This window comes from Esox lucius, chromosome 6, assembly GCF_011004845.1.
Source record: "Esox lucius isolate fEsoLuc1 chromosome 6, fEsoLuc1.pri, whole genome shotgun sequence".
Classification (NCBI taxonomy): Eukaryota; Metazoa; Chordata; class Actinopteri; order Esociformes; family Esocidae; genus Esox; species Esox lucius.
The window spans coordinates 24,352,968-24,376,185 of record NC_047574.1 but is presented as its reverse complement, the minus strand read 5'-3'; the positions used below and the strand labels follow the sequence as shown (position 1 = coordinate 24,376,185).

The following is a 23,218-nucleotide window of genomic DNA, read 5'->3' as shown; positions in this document are numbered from 1 at the left end:
TAATTTGACCACCCGCTGTTGCAGAAATTCAATACACGCATCAAACATGCATTCCAGATAGGAGAAGGCTCCATTAGGCTGTAATTTCCAACTACACTACATGTCAATGGATCATCCCCAAGAAAATGACTGACCTGCAGAGACCGGAATTAAAGCAGGCACTGAAAAGCGCACCAGCGGCTTGTCTGGTTCACGTACCTCCGGAAGGAGAGGCCCCCGGGCCACACACGGCCCCCAGCACGTCCACGAACGCTCCTCGGGTCACCAAACACGGGTTGCGCCTGTAGAGAGGGAGAGAGGGATGATGCTGAACAATCAGGCTCGACGGTTCGCCATAATAAGCGCTTTATTCACAGAGAACACAGAACTCCATGAAAGGGTCGTCTGTTGACACAATGGGCCTGCTGTCCGTTCTAAGGTGAATGTCAGCGCACGGCGTTTGGCTAGTACAGCGTCATTGTGGTATGGACAAATGCATCCATAACGGCTACATTATGGTTAATGACTGGGTCAGCTGAGTAAAAGTATTATGCAGTAATATGTTTAACAATATGCCGTAATATGTATGGGAATTTCCTTTTGAAAACATATCTATATTATTTTTATTCGTCATGATTTTACACGTGTTCCTCTCTTCGCAAGTCCACGCTGCCCCCCAAATTGTGATTAAGGCCTGCGTCATCGCAGGCCGGCTTGGTAGGATCGATCAGGACGCTCAACCAGGAAGTGCAGCAGAAACGTTTCAAGGGGCGTTTCAAAGAGAGCGTTCTCTCCCGCGGTCGTGCTTCCAGGCCCTCGACCCAGGAGCGACAATCTTGTCCAAAGACTGGGGACGGTGTTGAGCCAATTTGCAGCGCCCTCTTTTGGAAATAGACATTAATGGAAGTGTATCCATGTCCCAGAGTCCTACACCAGCTTGTCAGGGTGTAACGGGGTGTGTATACGCGTGCCTCTGTCAGGGTGTAACGGGGTGTGTATACGCGTGCCTCTGTCAAGCGGGTAACGGGGTGTGTATACGCGTGCCTCTGTCAGGGTGTAACGGGGTGTGTATACGCGTGCCTCTGTCAGGGTGTAACGGGGTGTGTATACGCGTGCCTCTGTCAAGCGGGTAACGGGGTGTATGTGTGTGTGTGTTCGTGAGGCGTGTAACCACAACGCTGGAAAAAGCCACAAGTCGGTGTGTGAGAACAAGGAGGACAGTGTGTTAATTTCATCACTCCGATATTAAAACACACACAGAGCAGAGAGTGGTTGAAGTGAGAACAGGACTGTCTAAGGATGAGCCACAGCAATGTCAAGCTGCCAAACAGCACAATCCCTCTCCGTAAGATCCTGAGGCGCCACGTTGTGTATGGTGCAGGAGATGAGGTCAACCTTCAGCCACCGCCAAAGCCAACCAGGATGGTCTGAGAGAGCGCAGAGGGCTGGCTCCTCCTGAAACTTTGTTACGATCAAACTGTATGCCAATGACAGCGCCTGGCTCCCACTGTCAATGTTCCACTGAACTCTTCACAGCATTCTGTCATTAGATCTGTTGACGCAAAACCTTGTGTCATTCATTCCTTCCTAAATGAATCCCAACTGCATGGAGATTATTAGGATATTATTAACTTTGTGAGCCTAAAGAAGAGAGTTGTTTGTGAAGTCTGAATCTCTAATTTACAACGCCTGTTCACCAGTTTGTCGATGGATGCTTCAAACGAGCTCTTTTGTGTACGGGGAGACGGGATATTAGCAGGGAGAAGAGCCTCTCTCTGACATGCCATCAGCGTGTGCGTCCAGGATCTCTGCGCTGCGCTGGGGTTGTGAAGCGGCAAGCCATCAAACGGACAGACGGCGCCGCGCCTGACCGAACAAGAATCCACATGGTCATCTTAATAAGCTGCCATCAGTGGGAACCAAGCGTATCGTTGCCAGATAGCTAGCTAAACCCCTTGACCCCCCCCCCCCCCCCCCCCCAATCCCCGCCTTATCTCCTGCTTCCCTGGTCAGACGCTGTTTTGGGCTGGGCGATGACCTCCATAAGCTAGGCCTGTCAGGGGTAATCTCAGACCCCATCTCTGGGCCCTGGTTTGGGGCGGGGAGGTGCCGGTCACTGCCTTTGAAATGGAAGCCTGTGTAGAGTGTGAAGGCAACCCAGCCAAGGAGATGGTCAGAGGAACAAGGAGCTTTTCTTCTCAACATCAGCAGGGGACTGTTATGTGTGCCCGCGTGCACGTGTGTGAGCACGCACCCCGCGCACGGCAGCAAATCGGTGACTACCTGGAAGCGAGCCACATTCGCGGTCGCAGGGCTTTGCTGATGTCACTTCCTGCAGCCTGGGGTCTGTGCGCGTCCGCCTGGTAGGAGCGCAGCAGGAACAGCACCTAGACGACAAAACACAAGCACACAATCAGTTGAAACGGGTTTGGTAATAGCGTCTCGTCCGTCCCAAAGACTGCAGTGGGAACTGGCGAGTTTTCCATGAGGCCAACCGACTGCATGACAGTGTGTGACTGGGTCAGATGCTGTGCAGTCTATTAGACTGGGTGCTGAGTGTCTGAGCCTCCATGGTCCTCCAGTCTATGTACTCTGTATTCTGGGCCTTGGTAAGTATACTCTTTATCTGGGCCACGGCCACAGTGGGAGGAAGCCATTCATTACGCAGTGCAGGAAGGCAACAGGGGGAAAACCAGACCAACCATGCCGACCACGTAGCACCAGGCCTGGCCACTGAGCCCTGCTAACCCCCCCCCCCCATCACCCCCCACCGAGCCAGCCACCCTCCATGCCCTCCCAGCCAACACCCACTGGCTCTCACAAATAGCAGCCGCTACACCCCTTTTCTGCCTCTCTCTCTCTTCGGCGTTCCCTGCCCCTTTGACACACTGGCTTGGGAAGTCCCTAGCAGGAGTCTCAGCCGGAATGATCCGGCCCCATTTGGAGGAAACTGGAATATTTATAGAAACCAAAACCTTCCTTCAAAAAAACATGACACGGAGCAAAGAAAATGAGGCAGAGTGGGAAGGGCTAAGAGTGGAGATCCAGGAAACAGCAGGTAAAGGCAAAGAGAAAGAATATCTGGGTCAGAGGTCAGCGCCTGTGTAGAGGAGCAGTTTAAGGGTAACAGGTTTTGACCTGGGCTGTTGGGAGGAGGCGCATATGCTTTGGGGACACTTTCATCTGACAATGTCTGAGCTAAATTCCAAACTAATTCACACCCTCTTCGTATGAGTTGTTTTTAGTCGTGTTACGGTTCCTGTCGAGGTTGTGCGTTGTGCGCCACTTCTTAATCTGGTAAAAATAGCGGTGGTGTGTGAGGCCTCTTCAGAGGCTGTTATCAGACTGCAGTCCCTCCCACATTCACAAGCAGGGATTGACCACAGGGCACGGCTAGACACAGACACACACACACCCCTACACACACCAACACACACGTCTTTTGGTTCTCCATTTGTTACGTATTTCAGTCTAAGACTGTCGTTGTTAAAGCTGACTGTGGTGATGTCAAAATGAGGTGTGGAACAAGACAAAATCATCAGTGATGGGCTCCTCTCTAACCAATCACAGTGAATTACATTCAGCATTTTCAAAGCATCACTTCACCCGCAGGTTTCATGGCCCTGTCCATAGGTTCATGGCCCTGTACATGAAGAATGGTTAGAATGTGTTCAAGCAACTGCCTTAAAGGTCCTCGCATCCAGACTCACTGAAAACGAACATCCATGGGCGCACAGCAGCAGTTAGCTGGAGCAAGACATTCAAGTTGCCCAGGCAACAAGGAACAACTAAAAACACATTAATAACACGGCCAAATCTTCAAGACAAGTGGGAAGAAACATTTTGTAAAAATCTGGATTTAGTTCCATACGAACACTAACGACACACGCAGTCCCACAGCAACACAGAGACTAAGAAGCTTAGCGCCGAGAGACCACCATAGTCCATCTTCTGGGGAAGGTTAAGGGCACCTTAAGGGACTACATCCAAATTCCAAATATGTTACATAACCGGTCTCACAATAGCTTGGTTCCAGCCTTGTTCCATACCACCTCACTATATCCTGGTCCTCCCGGTTCCAGACGTTACACAGCCTGTCTAGTGAAAGCCGGTTCCAGATTTGTTTGTGCGTTCTTGCCAACAAACCAATGGTCAGCCACATAAGCTGGATACCTGGCAGCACAGCACTATCAGGCCTGGGTCCAGGCTAGAATCGGCAAGACAGCCGGACCGGTGTCACGACCGAATAGCTCTGACAGAGGTTACTCGCCCACAGCAACAACGCTGAGCTGAAACCCTACCCACTTCACAACAGAAAAAATGGACAAGCCCACGGTGGCACCAACTCTTGACTTGTGTTGCGGAAACACACAAAGGATTAATTCCCCACGACCTGACCTTAAGAAACGCTCCTGACCGCGCTATGCATGCTGGGAAGCCAGGCCTACGTGGCGTTGGTGGCGCGTGTCGGGCAAAGGGAGCGGGCGTCGGGCTCTGTTAGCATCGGTTCGCCAATTCCCTCATTAGGCGGGTCCAGGGGAGCCTGGGAGGTTGTGTCAACAGAACTTATTGGATGGGCTGGGGCAGAGCTGGCTAGCATTGTGTTTGGTGGTGCTTTAATCACACAGCTCTCTCGAATACCTGGAAGCGTTGCCTACTGGGGCGTGGTGTCCACGGGGGTGGGGAAGGTCACACAAAGCCAGGGGTTTGGGGGAGGAGAAAGCAGGGAAGTGTGTGTGTGTTCTAGTACTGTGTAAAGATGTGTGTGTGTTGTAATGTTGGGGTTTGTGTGGAAAGGGGGATTCTGGATAGCTATAGAAGATAACGTTAATCAGAATATATATATTTCTTCCAATAAGGGTGAAATATCTCCCATTGACAGAGGTCAGAACATAAACATCTACTTTCCCAGCAGCATGACTGTCTGTCTCTCAGTCTGTCTGTGCCCCTAACCCCCCCCCCCCCCCGCCACACATGCACAAACAACAGCCCATTGAAACCATTTTGAGTGTTCTCATCTAAACAATCTTGAGTACTTTGATAGCAGAAGACTGTATACTATCAGTTGTTTCAATGCTGTTCTTTTCTCCAGATTTACAACTTAAAACGAATGTTAACGTCCCTTCACAGCAACTGTTTATACACTGCACTTGCTAAAAACTTGCATGTGTAGATTGAGTGTTTCAATATGAAGTCAGCAATCGAATAAACCCTTGAAAATGACTCTGCGGTCTTTCTGACAACATCAGGGTACTTTGGAGGGAACGCAAAGCCTCAAGCGTCTCTCTGTATAATATGGGAGACAACGGTGGAAGATGAGGCCAAGGGGGAGAGGATGAGGCCAAGGCCTGAAGAACCTAAACATTTGACAGGAAACACTGACTGCCGACCTCAACGACAGAAAGAGCTGAAGGAAGAGGTGTGGATGCTCCACATATGATCACCATGACAGGAAAGTTCAGGAAGCACCAATGCCTTGAATAAGCCATTCTAGAACTGGGGGGGATATGGACAAAACATGATCACAGGCATAAGTCCATAATGCCAAAGTGAAAAATGAAATCCACAAATTACTGAATTCATAAAAAATACAAAACAGAAAATAATTGATTGTATTCACCCCCTTTAGTCAATATTTGGTAGAGACACCTTTGCAACCATTGGTAGCATTTATAGCCATGAGTGTATTTGGATAAGTCTCAACTTTGCACTGGACACCGCAATCTTTGCCCATTCTTTGCAAAATTGCTCAAGTGCCCTCAAGTTGAATTGGGACCTTTAGTAAACAGCAATTATCTACTCTTTCCACATATTTGCAATTGGATGGCGGTCTGTGCTTTTACTGGCCCATTACAGGACATTGACTTTTTTTTTTTTTTTTTTAAAGACACGGTTTAGCTTTGGTTCTATCCTTGAGGTCACTGTCGACAATAAATCTTCTCCAAGTCCCAGTTCTCTTACACACTTCAGCAGGGTTTCTTACAGAATTTCTCTCTATTTTGTTGCATCCATTTCCCCTGAATCTTAACAACTTTCCATGGCCCTGACACAGAGAAGCATCCCCACAGCATGTTGCTGCCACCACCAGGCTTCATGGTATGGATGGTGGTCTCAGGATGATGTGCGGTGTTAGGCTTGAACAAACATAGCAGTTAGCATTGGGGTCCAAAATTTGTAATTTGGTGTTATCAGACCATTTAATATTCTCTTTAATACTACTCTCGCACCTGCCGAGATTTGATGAGTCGTTTTCTTTTTGCCACCATCCCATAAAGACCACTAAAGCACCCGGCCTACTGACCAGTGGCGGAGCTTAGCTTTCTATACCATGGGTGCAAACCTTCGCTGTGGAAGTCCCCACTACCACCACCACCATAACAAAAGTCTTGCTACCAGATTTCCAAACTAATAGATAATATAAAGATAATAAATATTTAATACTATTCTCCCAAAATGTTACATGTTTCCCATACCATGATGAACAAGAGCTTGTCATTAGGCTACAACAAAACGTACCAGCAGTTACAAAGCTTCGTTGCTAGCTGCTTTTGCAATTGGATTATAAAATCTCCTTTCACAATAAGCTGCAATTGCTCCTCCTGTCATTGTAACATCAGATCTATCCATTTTCTCTTGCTTCTGCTACTCAACAACTTTACTAAAGATGTTTCTCAAGGGCACATATCATTATATACAATTTTTTATAATGTATTGCTTTTCTGTCCTCTGAGTGGCAGACATACAGTGGGACTAGAAAGTATTTAGTCAGCCACCAATTGTGCAAGTTCTGCCACTTAGAAATATGAGAGGCCTGTAATTTTTATCATAGGTACATTTCAACTATGAGAGACAAAATGAGAAAGAAAATTCCAGAGAATCACATTGTAGGATTTGTTATGAATTTATTGGTAAATTCCTTGGTAAAATAAGTATTTGGTCACCTACAACGAGCAATATTTCTGGCTCTCACAGACCTGTAACAACTTCTTTAAGAGGCTCCTCTGTCCTCCACTCGTTAACTGTATTAATGGCACCTGTCTGAACTTATCAGTATAAAAGACACCTATCCACAACCTCAAACAGTCACACTCCAAACTCCACTATGGCCAAGACCAAAGAGCTGTCAAAGGACACCAGAAACAAAATTGTAGAACTGCACCAGGCTGGGAAGACTGAATCTGCAATAGGTAAGCAGCTTGGTGTGAAGAAATCAACTGTGGGAGCATTTATAAGAAAATGGAAGACATACAAGACCACTGATAATCTCCTTCGATCCGGGGCTCCACGCAAGATCTCACCCTGTGGGGTCAAAATGATCACAAGAACAGTGAGCAAAAATCCCAGAACCACACGGGGGACCTAGTGAATGACCTGCAGAGAGCTGGGACCAAAGTAACAAAGGCTATCAGTAGCACACTACACCGCCAGAGACTCAAATCCTGCAGTGCCAGACGTGTCCCCCTGCTTAAGCCAGTACATGTCCAGGCTTGTCTGAGGTTTGTTAGAGAGCATTCGGATGGTCCAGATTTGGATTGGGAGAATGTCATATGGTCAGATTAAACCTTTTTAATAAAAGGTTTGGTAAAAACTCAACTTGTTGTGTTTGGAGGAGAAAGAATGCTGAGTTGCATCCAAAGAACACCATGCTTGGGGCTGTTTTTCTGCAAAGGGCCCAGGACGACTGATCCGTGTAAAGGAAAGAATGAATGGGGCCATGTATCTTGAGATTTTGAGTGAAAAATGGGCATTGAAGATGAAACGTGGCTGGGTCTTTCAGCATGACAATGATACCAAACACACCGCCCGGGCAACGAAGGAGTGGCTTCGTAAGAAGCATTTCAAGGTCCTGGAGTGGCCTAGCCAGTCACCAGATCTCAACCCCATAGAAATCTTTGGAGGGAGTTGAAAGTCTGTGTTGCCCAGCGACAGCCCCAAAACATCACTGCCCTAGAGGAGATCTGCATGGAGGAATGGGCCAAAATACCAGCAACAGTGTGTGAAAACCTTGTGAAGACTTACAGAAAACGTTTGACCTCTGTCATTGCCAACAAAGGGTATATAACAAAGTATTGAGATTAACTTTTGTTATTGACCAAATACTTATTTTCCACCATAATTTACCAACAAATTGATTAAAAATCCTACAATGTGATTTTCTGGAGAAAAAAAATCTGTCTCTCATAGTTGAAGTGTACCTATGATGAAACTTACAGGCCTTTCTCATCTTTTTAAGTGGGAGAACTTACACAATTGGTGGCTGACTAAATAATTTTTTGCCCCACTGTACCTATGTTCCAGTTTTATGTTTTGTTACTTAATTTTCCACTGCTCAGATCCTTAGCAAATGAGCCGACAAAATCCGATGTTATACCCAGGGTTGGCAGATTCACTGACAATATAGGCCCAATCACCCACGGACTCCACATACAAAATGCACTCTGTCATTAAAAATAGCCCACTTAATGGGGAATCTGTCCAATCTGGCAACACTAGCTACACTTCCAAAGTCACAGACTGGTTGATCATACAAATGCATTATGAAATCATAGAAAATGTAGATGTTTATCATTTCAATGTCAACTAAATAGTATGTAGCAAATTAATCATAATATAATTGTATTCTGCCATAAGATAAACATCTTGGGGGGCCCCTGTGATTGGCTACCATGGGTGCCGCACCCATTTAGAAACGAGACTTCCTAGTGGTCTCCCTGACTAATGCCCTTCTTTATACTAAGTTTACGAGGAAGGCCTGTTCTAGAGACATTCACAGTTCACTCCAATTCTTAATAATCGACTGTACACCTGTGCTCAGAGGACTATTCAATACCTTGGTAATGTTCTTGTATCGTACCCGATTGCTGCTTTTGAGGAACCTTATTCTGGATTTGCTTTCAATGTTCTTTAATGGACCTGCCAGAAACACAGATTTTTTTTAACCTGAAATCCTATGAAACATCTTGATTGCACACAGGTGGACTCAATTCAACTAATTACATTACTTCTAATGACAGTTGGTGGCACCACCACTCATTCAGGTTGCAAAGGGGGTGAATACTTAGACATTTAATAATTTTATCTTTTGTAAATACTGCAAAACTATTTGCATATTCAATTCTCACTTCAAAATTAACTTATTTTGTGTTGATCAGTAGCAGAAAAAACACCTGATTAAATCCATTTATATTTCATCTTGTGACAGTGTTGGAAAGTTGAAGCAGGTTGAATAGAGAGCCACAGTTAAAATACCACAACTAGCTTGAAACGGGGACAATCACTCAGAGTAACAAACCAATCTCATTTTCAAATGTAGTGTCGGTTACTCATTCTTAGGGAAAGACATCAGACGTAAGTGGTTGTTGTTGATCATTTCCAGTTCCTGGTCCCAGCTCCAAGCCTTCCTTCTATCCATCTGGTTCTTTTTACAACCCGCCACCCCCCTGCACCCCCACCCATTCCTCAGTCCCACCGACCTCCCTGAAACCTAACCCTTATTGAAGACGAGAAACCACTATCAAATCAGAACTGTCAGATCACAGAAGGAGAATCCTAAACAAGATTCAGTGGTCTGTGTGGTCCAGACAGTGTCCATGGTAGAAATCGGAGTCGGCATGGTTTTGAACCGGCCCTTTGTCTTCAGTCTTCCCCCAGTCTACCCCATCAGTCCAAGAGGTTTCTCTCTCGTCAATAAAAGAGGACAAGTTATGAATGCCCCCCCCCCCCTCCATAAATAAACAAAAATCTGTTGAAATCTCTCCCAACGCTGTTTCTGTGTTGCTAAACATGTGTTTACTCGGGGGCGGTCACCATGTGATAACATGGAAGGGATCACTGTGTGTTGACAGGACGTCTACAGAGCTGTGTGTGTTGACACCGAACGTCATTAGCGGTACTCAGCGGGTCAGTATTGGAGAGCGGACTGGGTTTTTGACCTGGAGCAGGGTTCCATGGATGCGGTTCTGCTGAGTTCTAGGGGCAGGCTCCAGAGGCAGGTCGTCTAGTAGAGCCTGGATAGTGGAGGGGACCTGGGTTACCATGACGAACGGGACCAGGGCCCGGGCTGCCATCTCACGAGTCCGGTAGACAGCAGAATGACCACACCTGGAATACAAACATGCCAGATGACATCGTGGTTATATTAAAAAGCCCCAGCAAGCACAGAGGCACAAGAGAATTAGGTGTAAGAACGGCATTCTATTTTAAGCCATATTCAAAAGCCAGATTTGAAGTACCACAATCTTAATGTGATTGCTGTGAGCCCAACCCAAGGTGGTTTGCAGTAGCATTTACCATGAGGAGCCCTGCTAGCACCAAGCTAGTCTACAGCTACTCTTCCTGGGTTATGAACCAAACGCATCAGGATGACCAGTACATTTTGCAATTTTTCCTGAAATTAAAGGGTATCACTCAGCTCAATTTCAGACAGTGAAAAGTTGTGGGTGGGGTGGTGGTGTTGATAAATAGTCATTTTGGAGGCGGCTTGAATTTAGTTTGGAGTGGTCGAAGGATTCACATTGATTGGTGCCAGGAGGAGGAGTAGACAACGCCACTGCCTTACTGTCGCCTGAAACCCTCCTTTGAAGAAAATACATTCGTAACACCTTTACAAGGTGCCTCAATGTCAATGGCACAGTTAGAAGCTACCTAAGAGCTATATTTACTAGCAGAAAAAACTATCACTTTTGCAAAATCAAAATGAACACCAGAATAGTTGTTTCAATCCAAGCCTAAACATCTGGTTTAGGCAGATGTTTCTAAATAAATACACTGCTCCAAAATATTCAAGGAGCACTTAAATCACACAGTGTCTCGATTAATGAAATATATTGAAGAAAAATAATCTTTACTGTATATTGTGTAATTCTTTGAGAACAAAATGACATAATAGTCAATGGAAACCAAATACACCAACCGACTGAGGGTTGGAATCAAACTCATACCAAAAATCTAAGTAAACAATTTAAATCTATGGTTGTTCCAACGTGTGTACATTTCATCACAGCATCTCATAATGTGACTCAGTAGTGTGTATGGCCCCCACGTGCCGGTATGCACTCCTGACAATGTCTGGGCATGCACCTGATGAGACGGCAGATGGCATCCTGGGGGATCTCCCCCAGTCCTGGATCAGGGCATCAGTGAAATCCTGGACAGTCTGTGGCAGTTCTTGGCAGCGTCATATGCACTGATACATAACATCCCAGAGGTCCTCAATTGGATTCATGTATGGGGAACGTGAGGGCCAGTCAACAGCGTTAATGCCTTTGTTATTCAGGAACTGCATACACACTCCGGCCACATGAGGCCAGACATTGTCCTGCACCATGTGGAACCCAGGTCCCACTGCAACAGTGAAAGGTCTGACGATGGGCCTGAGGATTTCATCCCGGTACCTAACAGCAGTCAGGGTACCGTTGGCTAGCAGGTGGAGGTCTTTGCGACCCTCCAAGGATATGCCTCCCCAGACCATAACTGACCCACCGCCAAACTGGTCATTTTGGATGATGTTGCAGGCAGCATAACATTCACCACAGCGTCTTCAGACTCTTTCACGTCTGTCACATGCTCAGTGTGAACCTGCTCTCATCTGCAAAGAGAAGGGGCCGCAAATGTCGGACCTGCCAATTCTGGTGTTCTCTGGTGAATGCCAATGGAGCTGCACAGTGCTGGGCTATGAGAACATGACCCACTAGCCTACGTCATGGAGTCTGTTTCTGATAGTTTGGTCACTACATGCACACCAGTAGCCCGTTGGAGGACATTTTGTAGGGCTCTGGAAGTGCTCCCCCTGTAGGTACCGGTCCTGCTACTGGGTTGATGCCCTTCTACATCCCTGTCCACCTCTCCTCGTATAAGGGCCCTTTCTCCTGGTATCTCCTCCATTCTCTTCAGACTGTACTGGGAGACACAGCAAATCTTGCGACAGCACGTATAGATGTGCCATCTGGAGGAGCTGGACAACCTGTGCAACCCAAATGGGCTGGAGGTACCGCCTCACGTTACCAGTAGTGACAAGGACACTAGCAAAACTCAATACTAGAGAAAAATCAGTTAGGAAGGATAAGGAGAGAGCAATTGTCTGTGGCCACCACCTGCAAAACCATTCCCTTTCTGGGGGTTGTCTTGCTGTTGCCTCTCCAACAGCAAGAAAACAGGTGACAGTGATGCACAATCGCTTATGATTCCTAACTGGACAGACTGATATCCCTGAACTTTAATTGACTTGATGTTATAAAGTGACGATTACGTGTTCCCTCAATTCTTTTGAGCAGTGTAGTAGGTAAAATGCTGCTCACAGAAACCTCGACACACACATCTTTGGGTAAGAGTGAACAAACAGTTGACTGTATGGCAGTGTGTTCAAGTTCTAAAGAAATGAGCGGACTGATGTCTATCTATTTTAAAATAGTCCACATCCGACATATTCAAATAGTTTTTTAGTTGGCAAGGAAATATGAACATGCACAATAAACTGCACTGTTCTATGCCAAGGGATCACGGAATGCGGTCATAGTGCAGTCACTCAAAACACCTGCCACCATTTGCCTCGTTTTGTCTAGCTGTCCTGTGATGGCACCAAAAACCCTCATGATGTGGACTGGGTCTTATGTGACAGGACGATGGTTATGACTGGGAGGACCGACCGACCTGATTTACATTATCAAGCCAGACAGACAGAAAGGCAGGGTCTCTGTGGATTTTCTGAACAGAGAGAGAAACTGTGTCTAACGAGGGCATTTTCATCATTTATGTCCACAGCCAACATTCTGGAGCTCCACATGGAACTGTTTACACACACACACGTTGATAGCATCTCTCATTTCTCCTCCTCCGCATGCCTGGGTTGGGGAGGAGGGTTCAGAAAGGAGAGGAAATGAAGAGGGGAGGCGTAGGGGCGGAAAGTAACGGGTGAAAAGGCAAGAGTTACAGGGTAGAAGACTGAGGGAAATCAGGGGTGATGCTGGCGGCCGAGCGTCCTGCGCGTGTGTGTGCGCGTGTGAGTGCGCGTGTGAGAACGTGAACACTGGTTGTGAAGCTAGAGGATCTGAGTGCTTTACGATCGGCCTTGGCCATGAGGCTTCGCTCTGGAAACTCCAGCCGGCCGTTCCAGAACAACAAGAGCAGGAGAGCGTCCATCCATCACGGCAGCTTACGGAACGGAATGTCAAAATAAAGATGCTCTGCTGATTGGAGTTTCAGCTTGGCCTGGAAGACTGGAAGATGTGTTTACAACCCCGTTGACAGGCCCTCCCCCCTTTCTCAGCAATACACGAGCATGCAAGCGTGCACGCTCACACGACCTTTCACCCTGAAACACACCGCACACGTCCACTCATCCTCTCGGTCTCCCTCCATCTTAATGCACGCTGAACTCTCCAACTATTTATTTTTCCTTCCAAGCCACCAAAACAGACACGACATGATCCAACACCAATAGTCTAGAGGGCAACATTACCTAACATGAGAATGTCTATAAAGACAGAGAGAGGAAGAGTGTTAGTGAGGGAGAAAGAAAGACTGCAGTGTGGTTTACAGCAGATGTCATTGGTATTCTCACTATTATTATACATGTTTTATTTCTCCCCTGGCAATTCCCTGGTGTTCTACTGACTGTCAACAGGGCCATCATGTTTGTGTTGTTGCTTTTCCTCAAGTAATGTTGCGAATGAATCCATTTTATTTTCTAAAATACTCTTCGGCGATATGTACATTGTCATACCTATAAAGTATATGAAATGAATTGACAGAGGGAGAGACCAAAAGCGAAAGAAAACTGAGAGGAAATATATACAGCAGCGGACAACAAACACTCCTCTACCTGCAGCGAGACAGAGAGGTCCTGTGTCTGAGGCTGGTGATCATTCCTGTCCTTCCTACTGCCCAAAAACAGCACATCCACACGTCCTCAACTGGCCCCTCCTCCTCAACTCCTAGCCCCATTTCTGCTCCATATGTTAACTATCAGTGCTAATTTGTCCCATTAAAACTCTTTGGAGAGGAAATGACAGTTTGGAGGGGTGTAATTTTAGAAACAGGCCCATCCAAAACAGTCTCCAGGGGGTCAGGACGCAGACTGGGGATGACGGGAGGGAGGGAGGGGTGGGGGCCGTCACCAGTGGGGGCATCTGGGGCTCATTTGGACCCCGGCGGTCCGGTTTCCTCCCCAACGCCTGCCTGTGTACTGTGTCAACACGTAACAAGCTCCACTCTGAGCCGTAATGGAGCCCATCGGGGAGGATCGGACGCAGTCGTGTCCTGAGTGGCACGGAGATAAGAGAAAGGTCGAAACGCAGGGAAACCGGCTTGGTCTGGATGGTGGAAAAACAATAAATGCTATCAGGTTAGTCTGAAGCTGTGCCAGTCTGCCAGGGGCACAGATTGAGATAACAACAGTCTGCTCATCTAACCACCCCATATGGCTGACATGTTTAGTCTTCTTCATGGTCATTCTCCTCCTGGCACTTTGTGGGGCTGAACGGCAGAGATCGGTCAGATACAAGCCATGGCAGAGGAAGGAACAGAGGGTGGAAAAAGATGGAGGGAGCGGCTGGAGGGGTAGAAGGCAAGAGGGGACGAGAGGTATGGAAAGGTGGCTAGGGAGCCAGGCTGTTCTGTCGGAGTAAGGCTCGGGTCTGGAGATAGAGGGGGAGGGGGCAGATTGCGATCACCCTGACAGACACGTCCACACGGCCCGAGGGAGATAAGAATGGAGAGAGGAGGAGACAGAGAGATGGGACCAGAGCCAGGGCGGCCCAGGGCCGGCTATATTTAACATCCCCACCATGTGGGCTTCAGTTGCCTGGATATGTGCTGCATACCTTCACTGACCAGAATCAGCCAGCACCATGCCCCGGGGCAGTTAACCTTGGCCGTGCCAGACACACTTATCTGACCACCAGGCAGTAGTTTCAGATAGGTGACTGAACACATGAAGTGTGGTGTTCCAGAAACCGGGGCCCGGTACGGCGTTCCAGAAACCGGGGCCCGGTACGGCGTTCCAGAAACCGGGGCCCGGTACGGCGTTCCAGAAACCGGGGCCAAGTGGTTGATTCGATCCAGCCTTAAATAGGGTTCTGGTACGACAAACTACCCTAAAACCAGTCATGCCCAGATGTGTGTTATACTAACAAGAAGACAGCCCGGCGAGTCCAAGATTTCATCATCTTTTGGAGGACTGAAAAAAGGAGGCCAAAAATATAAAAATGTCTGTTGAAATCATCCAGGAAGTATACCACAGAAGCGGAATGACAGCCTACTGAGTGTCCCCCTGGCAGAAGAACCTGATGGGGGCATCGTTAGGTCATCTAGTGGAAATTGAAGCTCAGGTCATGAGGAGCGGACATCGTGTGTCTTTCTTCTATGTGTATCAGTTCCACTTCTCAGTGGGCTTATCTGACTAGTCACAGAGCATTCCAACCTCAAGGCCGCGTCCTCCCTGACACTCCCTCTCTCTCTCCCTCCGCTGTCCGTCCCAGGCACCGAGTGCACACTGCCTTCCTCTCCTCCTCATATCATCCTCTTCCTCTCGGCCTACTTAACAGGCTAGAGGTAAATATAATCACTGACACACATACACAAACCTATCAACTAAAAGGTTCAGCTAATGTAACAGAAGAGCACTTTAGTTCACATTTACAGGCAAACTGCATTTCTTATTCATTTGTTGTAAGGTCTATGAACGGAAACGTCTTGAGTTCATGTTTTGTATTACATTGTCTGGTGTTTAAATACGGAACCAAGTGGGACGATCGATCATGACGTAGCAACTGGTATTATAAGTCAACTCAACTGGTATTATAAGTCAACTCCCCGAATTGCCAGTGCCGTCCTAGGTTGTGTAGCGGTTTACGCGACAGCATGTGGCGAGGTCTGTTGTGTCTGCTCAGTTTGTTGCCAACCGCTAATGACACAAAGAAAGAAGATTCTGTCCCTGTACTCCCTCCACACGCCTCTCCTCCATGGACGAGCTACAATCTCAGGCCTCTACGCTCAGAGGACACCGTGTTCCAATAGGCTACGGGTGGGAGGGACAACGGGCGCGGCCCATCCTAAGCTGTTTACAGGTGCTGTGAACACGTTCCAATAATATTTGTCTGTATTCCCTTCTAGCTCCATGAAATGAAGTGCTTAGCTACACGTTCCCATCCATCTGCCCAGACCATCACGACGCAGCGAGGCCAGCCGAGCGGAGATAAGGGAGTGGGAATCTGGGAAGGTCTTGTGACGTTGAGACATGGAGTACCCACACGGCAAGGAAACAAACATACGACATACTAAACACGCGCTTGTGGAGAGAACTCACCACAACACCTGATGGTTAAAGGAACCGGCAGTATTTACGACCCCGTCTCCTCGTCACAGCACCCAAAGGATTTCTTTCCTCGTAAGCTACGGCACCAAGCCATTCCTCCCTTTTTCCCCACACAGGTTTCTGAACCAGGACGGGCAGCCCATCAACAGAAGCCGTGGGACGAGAACAATTCATGTGTGTGCATTCGTAGGTACGCCTGCTTACCTGATGATGAACGGCAGGAAAGGCGCAAGGCCCAGAGGGGATGACGAGCCGTCCATGGGGGAAGGGAAAAGACGACCCAACACCAGCAGCAGGAGGAACAGGCTGGGGTGCAGAATCACTCGACCACTGTCGCTGAAACACAGTCACACAGTGTTGATCGCCTAACATCTCAAACCACAGGGTTTAAAACACACGGAGATGGACGTGTTTTAAGGGCAATAGTTTCCAAGTGTATTTCCTCCTTTTAATTATTAATGAAAACACCCTGAATATTTGAACCCAGGTCTTGGGTGCAGATAAGTGTGCGTGTGCGCGCGTGTGTGTGTGTATGTGTGTGTGTGGGGGGGGGGGGCATAGTGTAACACTAATGATTAACTGATCATTGACTCATCTGGTTTGACTGCTTTAGCATGCAGGCACGCTGCTCTGTTTAGACAACCTTTCTAAATTCTACTCCACTGGTAGTTCCTCTGATGCAGAAGGCATGCTTGTCAGGGAATTATCACCAAACACATGGCCTCCTCATTTAGAGTCATGGATATATGAAGTTAGAGTTCATGAAGACATCCCATTGGTCTGGTCTGCCCTATTTTCACATAAATTATCCACTCAAATGAGCCACTCAACCTGCATTATATTTGGATAAAACAAGTATACCTTAATATTATTAATGGGTATTATCATCTTATTGGACATGGGCAGTTGTCCTATTAACAGTTTTTATCATCTGCAATTGGACCCATATCTCTCCAACCTACTTTAGGTGCAACATGAAGACGCAATGTTTCCACCTAAGAATGTACACTTCTGCTCCTCCTGGAAGCCTGCTACGATGACCAATCAAACAGTGAGGAGGTTGTTACCCATTCAGGATTCTAACCACCCAGTCTATAACATAAGTTTTATAACTTCGCCAATCACAAGTATCATCCGATCAGATATTATGATCAGATCAGAATATACAGACTTGATTATGGCCAGGTCACCTATCCCATTATAACCCTACAACTCTCCTTTTCTAGACCTCCCCCTTTTTTAGATCACACCCGCCCCGTCGCTACCCGTTTGCAACACCCGTGTGACATCCCCTGCGTGGTCACGGAAACCCCCAGCCCTCCTCTAATCAATCAATCAATCAAAATTTATTTATAAAGCGCTTTTTACAACAGCAGTTGTCACAAAGTGCTTTACAGAGACACCCGGCCTTAAACCCCAAGGAGCAAACAACAGTAGTGTTGAATTTCAGTGGCTAGGAAAAACTCCCTAAGAAGGTCGAATTTTAGGAAGAAACCTAGAGAGGACCCAGGCTCAGAGGGGTGACCAGTCCTCTTCTGGCTGTGCCGGGTGAGATATTAAGAGTCCAATTGGAATAATAAATACATTTCTCTTGGCTAAATCCAGAGAATATTTGATTTTAGACTAGGTCAGAAGTATGACCAAGTGGACAAGGACAGGAACAGCAACGGTCCCCCCAAACCAGGTAATCCGCAGGTGTGGACCAGGACCTCATCTCCTTCTAAAATTTAAAATTGGAAGAAACTGAGAAAAGTTAGTAGTACATCCCTCATGTCCCCCAGCACAATAATATAGCAGCGTAACACCTTGGAAACTGAGACGGGGGGGTCTCTAAGAGATGGGCCCATTCTGTGGAGGTATGCTTCAAGGGGCCTGCCTCCACAACCATTGGCCAGCCGGCCCTGGTGCAAGCTATGTCACGTGGCACCGGACAGCTGAGGAACTGTTAACATATGAAGCCCAGATAAAGCCCAGGGAAACGCCGGCATCCTTTTGAAACTGGTGTGTAGCGTTTACATAAAAAAATCTATGGTTTGGCAAAGCAAAAAAAAGAAATCCCATGACAATGAAACTCTTTAATTTGAAAAATGTAATGGAGAGAGTGCAAGAAAGGGGGAGGTAGGGAGAGAAGGGGGGACTGAGAGGCAATCTGGGTACAGGATGGCTGGGGGAGCGCCAGACAGCCAGGCTTTACTCTATCACAGTGTGCATGCGTGCGTGCGCTCTCTGCTGTCTAAACACACGTGACATCTGACAGACATTAACAGAGGTCCACGTTGTCAGAACGTGATCTATTTGGAGGATGAGAGGCCGACGTTGAGCTCCCTGGGAAAGACTTCTAACCAGGGGGCAAAGGAGGGATGAGAGGGGAGACAGAAGAGAAAGAAAAAAGGAAAATGCTATAGAGACGGATTGAGAGGTAGATAATCTGTGTGACATTTCGTCTGCTCTGCACACGGGAGATGGAGCAGGAGGTACGGTCTGAAAAACACCATTTAGTCTGATCCATATTAAGATAACATTGAGGGCACCATACTGTTCAGACTCAAAAAAGCGTTTCGGAGAAGGTACTGATACGAACAGAGCAGCTTGGAGAGATAAGACGCTGACGCTCTCCCAGAGGGAGGGGTCTGTCCACCCCCCCCTCCAACCGCTCCATCATCTCCCTCTCCATCAGCCAGGCCAAATACGTTAACGAGCTTAAAGGACTTAATGAAGCAGTCTAAGCGGGCGGGCATTTAGCAGCCTAAAATAGAGGAAAAGGTTGCTGTGATATCAGGGGCTCCATTCGCATGGCTGGGCCGATACCTTCCAGAAGATTCCAGCGACTACAGCGGATGCGAGGGTGGAGTTGGTCCCAGAGCATGAAACAGGCATGGACACCCGCCTGACCCCTGACCCTCACCTGCCCACCGATGAAGCCGCTTCCTCCAGCTGGCTCAGCAGGAAGGGATAGAGCGCCGGGAAACGGGTGAAAAACTCACGGCCGGTCATCCTAAAGGAGAGGAGAGAGAGTGATGAGGTGTGGGACGATCGGGGAAGCCCGGCAAGCACAGCTATATCGGGGACAAGAACACTGCACCCACTGGTCAGATACTCTGTAGTTTAAACAGCAGCGGAACCTCAGCAACACACTACCTCCCTCTGCAAACCAGTTGATAATTACAGACAGAGAGAGACAGAGAACGAAAACAACCTCTCCGGTTCTGGCCCGGCTTCCAGACCACTTCCTTTCATATCAAAGTGTCCCAGTTCCATAAAGGATCATTAGGAGCGGGGCCGCCGGGCCGGCTCTCGGGCTTCTCCGGAGGCTCGTGCAGACTAGCGACTCTGAGGTAAACACACTTCACTTCAGCCTGCACCGTTTGTTTATCCCCGAGACAGGCAAGGCAAGCAGTGTCTGGAAATAAACGCTGTACTGTGAACACTAATGTGACTCAGTCAACGTGGTGTGTGTGTGTGGGAATCGAGGAGGGAGGGTGGGGACAAGCCATACACATAAACTGACAAACTTGAAGTTTGGGAAGACCAATTGTGCCAAATGTTCAACTTTTTTAAAGCCTGTTACATGCCTAGGGCCTTATTCAAAGAATGCAAACTATGAACATTAGCAGCAGATATCATAAATGCTTCCCCCATGACTGTGACAACCCCCCGCAACCCTGACTGACTGGTCCGAGTTAGACAGGGCGCCATCTTGGCAACAAGGTGCATCGGTTGTGTCTGGTGTCCTGGTGGGGCGACCACGTTGCAGCGCGACACGGAGAAGCCTGATTGGGACTGACGAGGTCTGACAGGGGCCAATGTGGTAGCAGTTACGCCTTTCACAAAGCCTGCTATTCTTTCCCTTCGGATCAGGACGGACCCCAGGGCTTCAGGACAGACCCCTAGTAAACCTGTCTGTCACAGGTCGCCCACCTATGACATGCCAATCACCTTTGACCTCTACGCACGCGCGCACAGTCGATAAAAGCCCTCCCCAGAAGAACGATTTGGTATTTTCCAAAGTAATCAAAGAGGGTGTCACAGATGACTGCAGACTGTTAATGCAGACGGACAGGCCACTCCCCCTTCCCCCCTCTCTCTCCCCCTTCCCCCCTCTCTCTCCCCCTTCCCCCCTCTCTCTCGCTCCCTGACGAGGCCCTCAGCGGGGAATCTCACTCCTCTCGTCAACCCCTTCAGGGTGCCTGGGGGTTATGCATCCAAAATTGCTGACAGTGTTTGCACTGACGCACCCCAGGTCAGCGGTTCTGACGGGTTTGACTGGAACGCCACTGGAGCTGTGGGAGCTGACACACAACTGCCCCGAGGACGGACACACGGACAAGATGGATGAACTACACGAGACCCAGAAACAAGTGTCATGTGACTTGGTGGGACAGGCAGAACTCTGGACACACAAGCAAAGACATGGAGGGGATAAAACAGCTGCGACAGGACGTTCCAATGACAACACAGACACATCTCAGACCGTTCCCCGTGCGTGCCAGTCAAGCTGGATAACAGAGTGACTGTCAAATGAATGGATCTCCCACTAGACCTTTTCTCTTTAACCTGCCCTAAGACGGTCATCTCTCCAGTCAATCTTCCCGCACCTCCAGATGTGACCTCTCTGTCCGTACCCACGATGCCGCGCTCTGACGGGACTCTCGCTCGATGCCGTCCTGTGAAGGGGCGAGATTAACCGCCCGGGACGCCGGTGAGCGAGAGCCTCCTCAGAGCTCTGCATTGTGGGCAGCGACAGAGAGGTCACATCTGGAGTGAGTGAGGACCGATGGAAAAGGCGACAGTATGAACCAAGACCCAGTCAGCACTGCAGGAGTCCCCGTCAGGCCCTCGCAGAAACACGCACACACAGGTCAAAGGTCGAGACGAGTGAAGCAATGATTGGCAAGAGACGGGGGTGCATAGTTGAGGGAAGAGGGGGTCAACCGGTAGATGTGGGGGGAGCGATGGGAATAGGCTGTGTGTGTGTGTGTGTGTGTGTGTGTGTGTACATCTTGATTTTACTACTGCACTGTTTCACACAACCTGCCAGGGAAGACTGATCATGTCAGGACATTTCTGGAGCAAAGCCTCCAGAGTTACATAATGAGAACCAATTGAAACAAGTGAACCTATCCTTATTTAAAGGCACAATTACACCACAGTACTGCAGAACATCTATGTAACACTTCATAAGAATCAGGCAGGCCTAAAAAGAATTTGAAAACCTATCAAACATTGATGAACTCCCATATTTATTTGACAAGAAACATTCTGGACATAATCCATGCTCATGTATTTATTTTCACTTGTCATACTCAATCATAACTATTTGTAAATTTTTACAACTTGAGTGTAATGTTTACGTGAAACTGCAGATTCGTTTATTTTATTTTTGTTTTCACTTTCGTAATGAATTATAGCTTTTTTAAGTTCCCCTTACTTTGGCCATTCAAACAAAATGTTTCACATGCAATTAAAGGACTTCATATTGAATTAAAATTGTATTAAACAGTGTGTTTCTACCACAGACAGGAGAGAGAGAGGAGGCTAATTAATTTTAGCTGGGCTTAGGGGAGGTGTGGCTGGTGGGGCCACACTGCCCCCTGGTGGTAAATGGAGAGGCACCGTGCAGCAAAACAGAGATCAAAGGTCAAATCTCCCCCTGACAAATCTCCAGCATCTTCATTTAGTTTATATGAAGCATAAACAAACTCTGCAGATATTGGCACCCATGAGAAAAAGACCACCTATAATAACAGATACAAATACTGAGCTATAATGTATGCTAAAAGTGGGACATATTTTCTACATGCAATACTGTCACTATTTGTATTAAATACTTTCCCTAACTGAGGAGAATGAGAAGTTCTACAACTAGTTATGTTAGCGTGCGCCCAATAGAGAAGAACAGAGAGCGCTTTACTCTGGGAGTCTACAGACCTGTTCTTTTTTGAGTGCTCATCCTTCCCCTTCTTCACCCCAAAGATCCTAGTGATGAGGGTGCTGAAGAGTAGGGTGGACGAGTTCCTCACCTGACAGGGAAAGACGAGGATGAAAGATCACACTGGGAGAATTCGGTTTCAGAGTAGATTCCGATGAATGGGGAGAGAGGAGAGACATGAGGGAGGGAGGAGGACTCACAGCCCAGACGGGGGAGGTGAATCCCAGGACAGCGGCCTGCATTCCCTCTGAGACGAAGGGAACGATGTTCTCCCCCAGACGGGTGTCTCTGTAGAGAGCCCTCAGGATGTTGAGGGCATGAACCTAGAGATAGACAGGGACGTCACAAAGCTCCCAAACACAGGAAAACACATGCAGCCCCAGGCACATCTTGGACAGAGCAGATGGTCGGGGGGACGCGCAATTATCATCATCTGTACGTGGAAAACCGCCGACAACCACGTTTCAAAAAAAGTTGGGACGTTGTGAAAAATGGAAATAAAAACAGAATGCAAAGATTTAAACCCTGTAGTCAATAGAAAATAGTACAAACACAACATATCAAATTTTCAAACTGGAAAAATGTTATTGCTTCTTGAAAAATATATGCACACTTTAAATTAGATGCCAGCATCACGTTTCAAAAAAGCTGGGACAGAGGTTAAAGTTGTTTAACACAGAAAAACAAGCGGGTGGAACATCTCAACTATATAGGTCAATTGGCAACAGGTCAGTAACATGATTGGGCACTTAAAAAAGTATTTCAGAAGTAAAGATGGGGAGGGATTCACCACTCTTGACTGCGGGTGAAGAGTGAAACCATTAAAGAACAATGTTTCTCAAAGTAAAAATTGCAAACAATTTGGGGATCTTATCATCTACGATACATAATACCATTAGAATTCCGGGGAAATCTCTGTATGCAAGGGACAAGGCTGAAAACCAATGTTGAATGACCGTGATCTTCGGCCCCTCAGACAAACATGATTGTGTAGTGGA

The 23,218-nt window shown here is 47.5% G+C and overlaps 1 protein-coding gene across 2 annotated transcripts in view; it reads right to left on the bottom strand.

Annotated features, from left to right (window-relative positions):
- thada (THADA armadillo repeat containing) overlaps window positions 1-23,218 on the bottom strand; it is a 66,448-nt gene that overhangs the window by 19,911 nt on the left and 23,319 nt on the right. For both annotated transcript variants that reach the window (XM_034292558.1, XM_034292557.1), the window contains exons 25-31: window positions 22,421-22,543; window positions 22,220-22,311; window positions 19,197-19,286; window positions 16,496-16,627; window positions 9,912-10,080; window positions 2,263-2,366; window positions 199-281 (exon numbers count right to left, since the gene is read on the bottom strand). In XM_034292558.1, coding sequence (XP_034148449.1) covers window positions 199-281; window positions 2,263-2,366; window positions 9,912-10,080; window positions 16,496-16,627; window positions 19,197-19,286; window positions 22,220-22,311; window positions 22,421-22,543 — 793 coding nt within the window. The remainder of the gene's footprint in view (window positions 1-198; window positions 282-2,262; window positions 2,367-9,911; window positions 10,081-16,495; window positions 16,628-19,196; window positions 19,287-22,219; window positions 22,312-22,420; window positions 22,544-23,218) is intronic.